The sequence below is a fragment of the Loxodonta africana genome, chromosome 2 (genome assembly GCF_030014295.1).
Source record: "Loxodonta africana isolate mLoxAfr1 chromosome 2, mLoxAfr1.hap2, whole genome shotgun sequence".
NCBI lineage: Eukaryota > Metazoa > Chordata > Mammalia > Proboscidea > Elephantidae > Loxodonta > Loxodonta africana.
Window position 1 is genome coordinate 176,686,226 of NC_087343.1, and position 13,503 is coordinate 176,699,728.

A 13,503-nucleotide genomic window follows, 5' to 3' on the forward strand; every position below is an offset into this window, starting at 1 on the left:
CAGCCAGCAAATAGGACCTGTGGCCACCCAGGGACCAGTTGGTTAGAAGAGCTCCCGCCAACATTCCGCAAGTCCACTGCCTCATGCACACACTCACCCCGAAGTCAAGGGCCACCCTCCTCAGTATCTCTGGTTCTAGATCTAGCACACTCTCTGTCTCTGCTTCTTCCTCCTGTGTCTATAGAGGCTCTCTATCCCTTTTGGAAAAGTCGTGAAGCTGCCTTGCTCTTTTCTTCACCCAAAGTCTCTGTTACCCAATTGAGGTCCATGCCCTGGAGCAGGTGAGCCAGTGAAACATACTCCAAATCAGGAAGAGAGAGAAAGTTTACTAGGAGATGACACCAACGGGAAGTCTGGCAGCAATGCAGGCTGTCTCTATGGAGTCCTGAAAAGCTATTTGCACATATATATCATTTCTGCAAGCTTATGTATCATTTCATGTCTTCAAGCACGTAGCTCAGAGATAGTCGGATGAGTATACATCATAAAACAACTACAAGAAAACTCTTTATTAAACTAAAGATATGCATGCCAGACATCCGGACTCTAATCTTTGTCTGTAACAGGCAAAAAAAAAAAAAAAAAGACATAAAAATCTCTCAGCAGTGGAACTAGCCTGCCAAGTTTACTCTGACTGAGATGAGGAGCAAGAAAGAAAGTTATAGACCAAAAGTGCCAGACAGCCTTTCTAGCTGCAGTCTTGCAGGCTGAAGGTCATCTCCCAAGAGAACAAAGAACAGGAGGGAGACCAAAGCCGCAAGAGCCGAGAAGGCCCCACGCCCTTTTGGAAAGAGACCAGTGCAGCTGGTACAGTTAAAAAAAACTTATAGGTTACTTGGAGTATCGTTATGGCGTTAGTCATGTCAAGCTCTCAGTCACCCATTTTGAAAAAGAGAAAACATGCTGTGAGGTATTAGGGTCACAGTCTCTGCTGGCTTAGTCTTAAGTTAGTTGTGGTGGCCTGGAAGGACTGGTGGAGCTCCACTGTTCAGTGTTACTCTTTTCACTGCTTTCTTTATTCCTTCCAGTTGGTATTCGATGCAGTCCTTAGACTTTCTTTTTTGACATTCAAGGTTCCTGGATTGTTATTTGCTTCTGATTTGCTTGTTTTTTGGGGTCTTTGGTAGAGGGGGACCTTATGGTGTGTGTGACTAAGCCGCCATCTTAGCTCCGCCTCCAGGGTTTGTATTTTTGACAAGCACCACATCTGATTCTGACTCACATCAAAGTTCGAAACTGTTGACCCACTTAGTCCTTCAAAAGCTCCTTTCCTAAAAGAAATGCTGTGTTGTCATTACATTTATCTTATTTGGGGGATTAAGAGAAATCTGGAAGGAAATTTATTTTTAAAGAAGGCAATTGACAAAGTAAAAAGTTTGAAAGCACACCCATGCAAATAAATAAAGGGAAAATTTGAAAACTAAATGGAAATATCTCCTATATCACCTTTCACCATCATATCCCCATGTGATGCTCACTCCACGATGAATCTTATTTCTACCACACCTGTGCTAATTTTGTAATTAAAAACTAATTAAACTATTTCTTTCCTTAAAAAAAAAATGTTATTTGATAGTCTTCTTAATATTTTTTTCCTGATTTAATTCTCTAGAATTGAGATTTTTGGTGATCTTCCTTTGTTAGGCTTATAATGGCTCCTTCTAAGAAAGAAATAATTTGGACAAAAGAAACAGATGCCTGACACCCAAGTGCAACAGCCTATACCTTTCATTTCAATAAAAAGTAAAATTCCTTCTTGTTTTACCTGAGAAACAAATTCTACTTGACACCCCACTGAAAGGTGTTATTTAAGTAAAAAGACTCTAAAGCAATTTTGAAGACTTTTCAGCAACTTAGCACCATTTTAAGAACAGCTTGATTGTCCTGCAGGACGAGATTCATCAAATAAATTGTGGTGCATATATCCCTACAACTTTCTTGTAGCCATCAAAATGTTTTCAAAAAATACACAAAATCACTGTCATAGGGATATGGCCACAAGATCATATTAAGTGCTCATTAAGCTAAGAAATCGTGTGTACTGAATAAATTTAAACATACACACACACACATATATATACATACTTACATCTCCCTGGTGGCACAGTGGCTAAGTGCTCGGCTGCTAACTGAAAAATTGCGGGTTGGAATCCATCAGTTGTTCTGTGGGTGAAAGATAATGGCAGTTTGTTTCCTTAAAGATTACAGCCTTGGAAACCCTATGGGGCAGTTCTACTCTGTCCTGTAGGGTTGCTATGAGTTATGGGGATTGGCTCCACGGCAACAGGTTTGTATACAGGTAGTCTCCAACTTAAGATGCAGTCGACGAGCTGCACTTATATCGGTCTTTTTTTTTCGGTACATCTTATTGGTAGTAATGTGTACTACATAAAAACCAAAACCACTACCATTGAGTGGATCGCTATGACCCTATAGGATAGAGCAGAACTGCCCGCCCCCCCCCCCACAGGTTTCCAAGGAGCAGCTGGTGCATTCAAATTACTGACATTTTTGGTTAGCAACCTGAGTTTTTAACCATTGTGCCACCAGGGCCCTGTGTACTACATACAATGTTAAAATATATCCAGGGCTTTTAACTGGTTTGTTCTGGTTCAAACCCCTGGTGAGAATTTTTATTTATAATAAGTGCCTGGGCAGCGATGCTAATGCTGCTGGTTAGGGACCAATTCTGAGAACCACTACTAGAGCAGTGCTTCTCAAAAATTTTTATACATGAAAATCACCTGGGGATCTTGTTAAACTGTAGATTTGGTTCAGTATATCTGGGGTGGAAATGCAAGTTCTCAGCAGGGGTTCAAACCAGAAAGAACCTCTTCAAAGCCCTGAATGAATCTGTAAGTTTATGTGTAATGTTTTCAACTCCCAAAGACAAATGAAGGTTGGATTTATAAAGATACTGATAATAAAAGGCAATAATAATGAAAACAAAAAAATGAGGTGTTTGACTTACATCGACTGTGTGTGTGTGTGTGTGTGTATATAACTGGAGATCCAACGGTTAAGAGCTACAGTTGCTAACCAAAAGGTCGGCAGTTGGAATCCACCAGTAGCTCCCTGGAAACCCTATGGGGCATTTCTACTCCGTCCTGTAGGGTCGCTATGAGTCAGGATTGACTGGATGGCAACGGGTTTATATATACATATATATACACACACACACACACCCACTCCCGTGGAGTCGATTTCGACTCATAGCGACCCTACACGACGGAGTAGAACTGCCCCACAGAGTTTCCAAGGAGCGCCTGGTGCATTAGAACTGCCGACCTTTTGGTTAGCAGCTGTAGCACTTAACCACTACGCCACCAGGGTTTCCTATATACACACACACACACATATATGTAAAATTAGAAGGAAATACACCAATATCTATATTAACAGTAGTTATTTCTTTGAGAAGGAATTGGGCTTTTTGATTATCTGCATACTTTTCTTCAAACCAGCCAATCTGATGTATTCATTACTTCAATTTATTTTCAATATATTCTACATGGTTATTTGAGTAAAATGACCTTAACACAAGAAAACCATCTTATTGGGTCAGGGCCCCAGCCCAGCAAGCTCAACATTATAATCAATAATAAAAAAAAAAAACTCAGGTGTTTTGAATATTACACGATCCACACCTCCCCCTCCTCCACCCCACCCCGCTCCCCGGAAAACTAAACCTTGTGCCTTCCAGTAGATTCCGACCCAGCGACCCTATAGGATGGAGTAAACCTGCCCCGTTGAGTTTCCAAGCAGCGTCCCTTGAAAACTAGCTGCAAACTTCCGGAAAGGGCTTTGGGGCGCAGCCCAGAGAGTTTGGACGCCTCCCATTGGCTCTTCCTGGGCGTCCAGCCCCCACCACGCCGCCTGGGCTGACGAACCAATAGGGGCGCTAGTTGTAGTTTAAACGCCGAGCGTGGCGCGACCGCGGGCGGCTGAGTCTCGGGTGAATTTGGCTGTTGAGATCGAGGTGGGTCCACGGAGGCTCCTGGTGTGGTCGGGAGAGCTGAGTTCCAAGGGGAGGTAGGAGGGCTGGCAGGTGTCGATTTCACTGCGCCGGGCTTACTGGCACGTCTGGGACTCCCGGCGGCTCTCGTCTGGTAGGTGCCAGGGCCTGTGCGGAACTCAAACCGCCTGCTCCTCAGAAGCTTAGAGCCCCTGACTCAGGTTTGAAGAGTTAAGAGCTGAGTTAAGTGCTTACTGGCTCAAACACGGGCTTCTCTCCCTGTGTAGCTTTTCTTGGTATGTGGCCGTTCACGGGGTGGGCAAGTTTTGTCCTGTTACTGGGGCGGATTAACCAGTAAGCCAGGTATGCACGAGTTTACTTGTGTTTACTTGCTAATCGGTAGTGCGTGATTTCACATGGTCAATCTGCCGCTTGGAAACCCTGGTGGCTTAGTGGTTAAGAACTACAGCTGCTAACGAAAAGGCTGGCAGTTCGAATCCACCAGGCCCTCCTTGGAAACCCTATAGGGCAGTTCTGTTCTGTTCTGTCCTATAGGGTCCCTGTGAATCGGAGTTGACTGGAGGGCAACGGGTTTGTTTGTTTTTAATCCGCCTTTTGGCGCCTCAGCCTTTTCTCGGCTTCCATAACCCTCAGGGTCTAATATTTATGTATCACCCCTAGAGTAATCCAGAATGGCTACTCTGATTTTTGTTGATAAGGAAAATGGAGAAGTAGGCACTCGTGTTGCTCCCAAGGATGGACTGAAGCTGGGATCTGGGTCTTGTAAGTACACAGGCTACAACTGAAAATACAACTATTCTGAATTAATTGTGCATGTGGTCCAGAGCTAGCTCAGGGATTTGGTGTGCTCTGTCGGTAATTGTTGTCAAGTCTACGGCTCCCTCTTATTGCAAACAATTTGTTATGGGTTTCTTTTTCTTGCTTAGTATCTTAATAGGATTATTTAAGAGAGCACTGAACTGAAGTGCTGTTGAGCATATCATAGCCATGCCATTGTCAAAAATCGGGGCGAGTTTAGGGGTGAGAATTAGGACAAGTTTAAATACCAGTCAGCCAGTCAGCCTTCAAAGTTACACAGCTGTTTACTGCTTAAATAATCTTAAACTATTTTTCTTCAGCAGTCAAAGCCTTAGATGGGAAATCTCAGGTTTCAACACCACATATTGGTAAAATATTTGATGCGCCATCTGCCCTACCTAAACCTGCCAGAAAGGCTTTGGGAACTGTCAACAGAGCTACAGAAAAGTCAGGAAAGACTAATGGACCCCTCAAACAAAAGCAGCCAATCTTCTCTGCCAAGAAGGTAAGTGTTGACTCTAAACACACTGTTTAAACACTTCAGTACTTTTGACTCTTTAAAGAAATAAAATAACTTAGCATCCTCCCTGGCTTTCTACCCTGCTGAATAGAAGAAAATACAGGCTAGCAAACATAGATTAGCAGAGGAGAATCATATGGTCTTTGTGGACCTTGAGATCGGAAATCTCAGAAGCAGCTAGTGAATGTTTTTGCTGCACCTGCCATTAACTGGTGTCTTGAAACAGATCGCTTGGTAGCATCTACCTACAGATGAGTAAAACACTTTAAGAGGGAGTGCACCTTGTAAGAGGTCACATTGTTAATAGCACTAATATTGCCCAGATGTTGCCAGCAGCAAGCACCAGCTTGTTATGTGACAGTCTGCTTGTGTGTTGACCTCTGTTTGTGCATGCATGCAGATGAACTACATGCCAGTGACTTTGCTATGTAAGATGACTTCAGCCGACCTGTGGATTAACACTTTATTTTAATAATTGTTTAATGTGTTAAAAAAAAAAAAAACGTATTTTACGTCAAACCTGTTACGTGTAATGTGCCTTTGGATAAGAATGTCTTTAAAAAAAAACAAAAGGTGAGTTAAAGAAATATGTTAAATACAGTTATTACAAGGATATGACAAAAATAATGATAATGTTATACAGAGGACTGAAGTATGGGATACACCTGCCCTAGGGATTTTCTCTGGGTATGCATGCCCATATGCGGTAAGGTAAACCAAGAATACCTAGGCTTCTGTTTTGGCCTACACTGTACTAGACTGCCTGCCTGCCAATTCCAGACTAGAGAATTATCCACAGTAGACTCTAAAAGTCTTTGATTGTCTTTTCCTGACTCTTACTCAGTGCATGTATTTGAGGAACACAAACTTGTTTTTAATATTAACCTGGTGCACAGTGGTTAGGAGCTCAGGCTGCTGACCAAAAGATTGGCAGTTCGAATCTACCAGCTACTCCTTGGAAACCCTTTGGGGCAGTTCTGCTCTGTCCTGTTGGGTCGCTGTGAGTTGGAATCGATTTGTTGCAAGGGTTTGGTCTTTTTTGGTGAGCAAATAATTAAGATAACGCTAATGGAAAATCACACTTCCAAAAGCCAAATGGCTTCTGGGATTAACTGCTGTAGTATTCTGGTGATTCATGCCCATTTTCTCTTTTAGGGCAAATAATTGAGTTGATTAGCTCTGAACTATAAATCTCTTCATTTTTGATGATAAGTTACACCAACCGGTACTAATACTTAAATTTCAGAATTAACTTTTGAACCATTCTGCTTGCTGGATTATATTTGTGTGTAATTGTGAGAACTAAGGATTATGGCGTCTTAGAAGCCAGCATAAAATTGACACATTTTAAACTGGTGGAGTAATCATATGCTTTGAAAAGGCCCTTTTCTTTATTGTACTAATCAGTTGACAAGGCTTCCCCTCTCACTAATCTATATTGTATTGTTTTAGATGACTGAGAAGACTGGTAAAGCAAAAAGCTCAGTTCCTGCTTTGGATGACGCCTATCCAGAAATAGAAAAATTCTTTCCCTTCAATCCTCTAGGTAGTATCTTTTAGTATTGCAAAAATGATTTTGGCTTTCAGTTTCTATTAGAATTCAATTCAGCTGTACTTTGATGTGGATATGGCATATGATCAGGAAGTGAAACGAAAGACTTTCTGAATCTGGTTTGCTTTGAACAGTGTATTTGTTGATGGGATTATTTACAAGGTATACTCTTAAGTACAGAGCACAGAATAGGAGTAAAGATGGAGGACCGTGTTCCTGTCCTTTTTTATTTTTTTTACAGGGCAAACACATTAAGTGCAGTTTGTTAAAATCCTGTTAAAACATGGGACAAGGGAAAGTAAAAATAATTGAAGAAGATCACTGTAGGGAAAACTCTCAGGTCTGGGACCTGGAGACCTCTTGAGAGGGGCAGCGGGAGAACTTCATGTTCTGAGGGGAAGAAGACCCCTACCTCTGCCCCCACCCCCACCTCCCTTTTCCCCCTCTCACCCGTTACATCCCACCAGAAACTACCAGGATGCCCAGAATAAAAAGTCTCAAGTTCAGTAGTCACACTCTCTCCAAATACAAAAAGCAATTACAGTTCAACTTAACACAGACACTTGCGTGCAAAGTTACAGGGAAGTGAGACATCGTATAAAAAATTAGGTGATTTTGTGGTTGGTTGTGTGTGTTGGTTTGTTTCAGGGTCACCTGAACTCAGCAAAGAGATGGTTACCTTGATGAAATATCAGTAGCCTACCCACAGCTTTTTTTTACCCACAGTAAAAACTGACAGATTCTAAAAATTAAAAAAAAAAAAAGCACAATCACCAAAAACAAGCAAACAAAGTATCTGTCACTGCTTCCTCCCTTCCTCCCTCCCCATTTTGCTTTTTTAAACTTGTGTTTTAAATTTTTAACTTTTTTTTCTTCAAATCCTGAAAAGTAAAACAGCTCCTGAAAGAATTTACAACAAACTGCATGAAGATCTTGCAAGCTGAGGGGCTGGAGGTTTGGAATGACAGGATGGGAGGGGTCCTCCCCTCAGTCACTTGGAGCCTCACCTTACAATCAAGGGAGGAGGAGAGATTCTTTAGACAAAAAGGAAGGAGGAAGAGGAGGGAGAAGGTGGGGGCAAACAGAAAGTAAAAGGTTTTTGTTGCCTGTTTGAATCCAAAGAGGGATGCCTGGCCCTGTGTAGGAGGAAGAGGCCCCTCAGCGGGGAGGCAGTGGTGGTGTGGGGAACTGCCCCTCAGAAAAGGAGTCACTGAGCCTGTCTGTCATCAGCTGTCTTTCTGGGGCTAGGGACAGATAGAGAGGCTGGCTGGCATCAATCCTCATCTAGCTCTGAGCTGGTCACATCCTCAGGCACCTCCTCGTCAAAGCATCTCTCCTCATCCTGCGCCACAAAGTCCAGGTTGTTGAAGTCAGGGTTTGTCATCTGCTGTGCTGTAGTCAAAGTCCCCTTCCCTGCCATCTAGGAAGTGCTGGTACATCAGGCTAAGGGAGATAAGATATGTTTGTTAACATTGATCAGGTATAAATGTGGAGTTTTTCTAGCAAGCCTTTTAGAAGGTGGGCTTTGTGTCAATTGAGCAATGCCCAAGAGTCCTGGTAGGGTTAAGTATTCTTTTGCTTAGAAAAATCCATGTAGCCAGTAAAAACATGTTTTTGTTCTTAAACCTGCAATGTGTATCTGAAGTATTTACTGTTATAGAATCAGCTTTTCTAATTTTAATGTACTTAAACGTTTGAGACGCTACTGTGTGCCAGGCACTGTTAGGCTTTGGTTGCAGTGGTTAATAAGACAGAGAGCCCCTGGCCTGAGGGAGCCTACAATTTGGAGGGAAAGTCAAACACTGAGCAAATCTCACTCTGAGTGTGGGGAAGGAGAAAAATAGGGCCTATTAAAAAAAAAAAAAAAATGGGGAGATTACTGAACCTAGCCTTGGAAGATCAGGAAGTGTCGTGAAGCTTTGAGTCTTGAAGGAGTTAAGGGGATAGCTACGTGAAGAATGGGAGAGGCAAAGCAAGGTCATTGTAGGTAAAAGTGTATGCCAAGGTCTTGAGGTGGAAAAAGGGTTGAAATGGCTCTGGGAAACAAAGTTGGCCAGAGTGAAGGACCAACAGATTATGGCAAGGGCAGATCAGGCAGGGCCTTCTAGAGAGCTGAGCAGTTTTTCCCCTTTTAGCCAAAGGGCATTTAGCCATTCTGGTGATGTACATTTGAGTTTTCCCCAGCTTTTGTGTATTATAAGCAGTTCTGCAATTAGTATTCTCAATTGTATTGTTGAAAGTTTGTAAGTATATCTGTAGGGTAAACCTTAAGGAAGATTACTGAGTCAGAGGGCATATGAGAAAATGTTTTAATAAAATGCAGTGTCTCCATACTAGTGATTTCCTTTCAGTCATTAAGGAAATTGAGGTCGTCTCTGTGTATTGACCAGAAAGGAGGACTGAAATGTGCTGTGTTTAAGGAAAGAGATACCACCAAGTTGCCCTCCAAAACTGGAGTATAAATTATTGCACCCACACACAGTGGATGACAGTGTTTAACTGCACATGTCTTAAACTCTAATCTTTATCAGAAGGGCAATGATATCTCATTGTTTTAAATTTGTTTTTGTGTCTGTGTGTTAAGAGCATATTTGATTATTGACTTTGTACTTTTTTTTTTCTCTTAGGACTTCGTGTTTGTGTCTTTGTCTTCCCTTGACTGTGACTTTCCTACAGATTTTTTTTAGAGCCATTTGTGGATAAAGGGAATTAGTCTTGTTATGCGGCAGACTTTTCTTTTGTTGTCTATTTTCTGTTAATGGTTTCCTTTACAGTTCAGTGGTTTTAAATTAAGGGGCCACGCGTCACTCAATTCTGTTTTGACTTGAGTTTTACCAAGGTTGGAAAAGAGTAGACTGATTTCTGAGAGCTTAAGGCTTTAGAGAAATGTCACTCCTAAGAAAAAAGGTGGAAGAAAAAACACTATACTTTGACCTTTTGGAAACCCTGGTGGTGTAGTGGTTAAGAGTCTGGCTGCTAAACAAAAGGTTGGCAGATCAAATCCACCAGGCGTTCCTTGGAAACCCTGTGGGGCAGTTCTGTGTCCTATAGGGTCGCTATGAGTCAGAATCAACTCAATGGCAGTGGGTTTGGTTTTTCTTCTTTTTTTTTTGGACTTCATGATTATTCTGTTGGGATTACAATCTTCTTTAAATTGTGCTTTAGGTGAAAGTTCACAGCTCAAGTTAATTTCTCATACAAAAATTTATACATATGTTGTTATGTGACCCTAGTTGCAATCCCTATAATGTGACAACACATGCCCCCTTGCACACTGTGTTTCTCATGTCCTTTCAACCAGCTCCTGTCCCTTTCTGCCTTCTCATCCCACCCCCAGGCAGGAGCCACCCATTTAGTCTCTTCCATCTACTTGAGCTAAGAAGCACACTTTTCACGAGTATTATTTTATGTTTTATAGTCCAGTCTAATCTTTTTCTGAAGAGTTGGCTTTGGGAATGGTTTTAGTTGTGGGTTAAAAGAGTCTGGGGGCCCTGTCTTCAGAGGTTCCTCTAGTCTCAGACCATTAAATCTGGTTTCTTTACATGAATTTGCATTCTGTACCACACTTCTCTCCTGCTCCATTAGGGACTCTGTTTTGTTTCCTGAATGGTTTGGTTTTGACCTTTTGAGAAAAGAGGAAAGGCTCAATATTTAAGTTACACTTTGTTACTATCAAGAAAAATTGGATCTTTTAAATGATTCCTAAGAAGTAAGGCACTTGGATTTTAAGAGGCAGTGTTACCTAACACAGTGACTCTCAAAGGTTTTGGTTTTAGGATCCTTTGAACTCTTAAACTAATTGAGGACCCTGATGAGCTTTTGTGTGCTCTATCCTTATTTACTAGAAATTAAAACTGAAAAACGTAAATATTTAAAATAACAGAAATAACTTTTTTAAGTGAAAAAATTACTTTTCCAAAACAAAAATTAGAAGAATGGTAAGCCTTTTGAAAATTCATTTAATTTGTCTTAAGACAGCTATATTCTCACCTGAATCTTCATTCAGTATGTTGCAATCTGTTGTTTTGACTGAAGTACCTGAAGAAAGTATGGCCTCACACAGATATGTAGTTAGAAAAGGGAGGAGAATTGTATTAGTTCTTTCAGATAAGTATGAATATTTTCCTTTGATACTACACTAAAACCGCACAAGTGGCTGTTCCTTGTAGTTGCAGTGTGGAATTGGAAACCATACCAATGAATATTTGTACTCTGACAGTAAAATCCCTTGGTCTGTCTTTCATTTGGAATGGGTCTTTTATCCTTGAATTTATCAAGAATTGATGATTTAGAAATACTGGTCCACTGAGATGTAGATCACCTAAAGCGTTTTATTATGTAAACATACATTATCATCACCAGCGATTTAATCAGAACAGTCTCAAGTACTAGGAAGCTGTCAACTCATGGTAGCAGAGAAGTTTCCCAAAATTCTCATTTTTTTCTTGAAATTTTCAATTGTATATTTGGCAGCTGTCAGTTTTCCTTGAGTTGCGATAACTTCTTTCCTTCCCTTGAGAAAATGTGAGACAAATTACCCAGCTCTGAGTAACCAGTCATTCTTTCCAGTAAAAACCATGTTCCAGGAAAAAGGCCTCTAGCTTAGCTTGCGACTCAAATAATCGTACAATCCTTTCTCTTCAAGATGAACATCATACTTCAGTATGCAGCAGAAATGCTTTATGCATACTTTCATTTTATCATACGGAATATTTAAAAGACATGTTCTTAAGGGTTGAGAGCTAATAAAACTAATATTTTTTTTACTGCATGCAATAATGTGACTTCAAGTGAAACTGGCATTTTTATTTATTTTTTTTAACTGCAAGTGTTAGTGGTGAAGAATTCAATGACAACTAATATAGTTTATTGCCACTGCCTTGATTTGTGCTAAGGCATCAGCAGAGTTATCCACCATTGCTTTTGCACCATCATTGCAAGTGTCAACACAGTGTAAAATGTATTCCTATTATTATAAAAATAGTTTTTAGTCTCATGGATACACTGAGAGGGTCTCAGAGCCCCAGGGGACTCCACCAATCACACGGAGAACTGCTGCCCTCACAAAATGACTCTCTTTGGGACAGATTTTGAGAGTTTTGATCTGCCTGAAGAGCACCAGATTGCACACCTGCCCTTGAATGGAGTGCCACTCATGATCCTTGATGAGGAGAGGGAACTCGAAAAGCTCTTAGACATGGGTCCCCCCTCACCTGTGAAGATGCCTTCTCTGACATGGGAGTCTGGTAAGTGAACCAAGTGCCCTTCCTTTTGGAAGGGCTGTTAACAATTTGTTTCATAACACTTCCATTACCGTGGGGACAGAGTTGTACAGTAAGTTAGCATGTAAGTAATTTCTATCCTTTGACCTATGGAGATAAGGTTTCAGAATAATGAAAACTGTTTTCAATTGGGATTGGTTTTTAGTTCCAAATGCTAGGGTAAAATTAAGTCATTCTGGAATCCAGACTGTCTTATGTACAGCAGAACGAGTTATTTTAATATGTAACTTCTTAGGCTGTACGTTGAAGTATTATAAACTTGCTTGGGATGAGAATCACAAATTATATCCAGTCCAAGGGTAACAGGAACAAGATGCTTGTGTAATAGCATAGAATAGCAATACCTTCTTATTATACAAGATTTGAGATCTTGGCTTAAACTGGTAGTCAAAACCATCATCGGTATATTTTCTATTTGCTCTTGCCTGGCTTTGATGGAATAACTTGTACTGTTTTATAAACCACATTAGTGAGACTGTTAGCTCACATTAATACTAGATCAATAGTATTAATAGTATCACATTAATACTAGAACAATAGAGGTTTAGGTACTTCTAAGTCTTCCTAAAGAAGGTTAATTCTGGGGCCACAACCACATTCCAAGAAATATGTGGCGGGGGGGTGGGGGTAGGGACCCATTAGAGAAAAACATGAATCTATGATTATAAGTGACAACTAATATCAGTGTTGACATGGATAGACTCAGGAATTTACAGAAATATAATAAATTCCTGTTTTCTAGATTTGTTGCAGTCTCCTTCAAGCATTCTGTCGACCCTGGATGTTGAATTGCCACCTGCTTGCTATGACTTAGATGTTTAAGCTTCTAGTGCTTTATAGTTTCCATGTATTTTTTTTTTATTATTATTAATAAAGCTGTTCTTTATTTAAGACTTTTCCTAATATTGTGGTCGGTATTTCTTGGAGTTTGTTTATAACCATATGAAAAGTAGCTAAAATGTTTATCAGACCAGCATCTGGTTTGCACAAACTGAACCTTAAAACTCTTTGATGTGTTTTAACAGCTTATTTCAGAAGCTGCCACTGTTTTCCCTGAAATATATACCCCTTGATGTGTACCTTATTGCCTTTTTGTGGCCGTTAACTAGTGACAGTCGTTAGAACTCTTAATTAGAAGAACCATTTCCAGCTCATTAAGAATCTACTGCTGGGCATTGTTTATTGCTGGTTCTATTGAGTTTCTAATGACTTTAATACTAGTATTCAGTAACCAGAATTTGAGTAGCTGTACATCTTCTGAGAACTTGGAATCTTCAATTAGGTACTTTGCAGATCACAAAAAATAACTCACGGATAGTAAGATTTACTGATTAACCCTTCAGCTATAGAAAATTGTATTTCATTGTTTACTCTA

At 40.6% G+C, this 13,503-nt stretch overlaps 1 protein-coding gene and 1 long non-coding RNA gene across 4 annotated transcripts; one reads left to right on the forward strand and one right to left on the reverse strand.

The window, feature by feature from the left end:
• Nucleotides 1–602: 602 nt before the first annotated feature.
• On the reverse strand, nt 603–5,667 carry LOC135229457 (uncharacterized). Its single transcript, XR_010320161.1, has 3 exons — nt 3,690–5,667; nt 2,090–2,163; nt 603–1,271 (listed from the first exon to the last, which is right to left on the reverse strand). It is a non-coding gene; the product is annotated as an uncharacterized LOC135229457 (long non-coding RNA).
• On the forward strand, nt 3,854–13,038 carry PTTG1 (PTTG1 regulator of sister chromatid separation, securin). Of its 3 annotated transcripts, none has more exons than XM_064279013.1 (6): nt 3,854–3,979; nt 4,637–4,738; nt 5,098–5,279; nt 6,747–6,840; nt 11,934–12,092; nt 12,871–13,038. In XM_064279013.1, exons 2-6 carry the CDS (start codon nt 4,648–4,650, stop codon nt 12,948–12,950), a joined length of 606 nt encoding a protein of 201 aa, XP_064135083.1. In that variant the 5' UTR covers nt 3,854–3,979; nt 4,637–4,647; the 3' UTR covers nt 12,951–13,038. The 3 variants fall into 3 exon arrangements, with proteins under 3 accessions (XP_064135083.1, XP_003404683.2, XP_064135080.1); XM_003404635.4 differs by having other exon boundaries at nt 5,095–5,279; nt 12,871–13,033; XM_064279010.1 differs by lacking the exon at nt 3,854–3,979 and adding an exon at nt 3,986–4,109 and having other exon boundaries at nt 5,095–5,279; nt 12,871–13,033.
• Nucleotides 13,039–13,503: the final 465 nt, after the last annotated feature.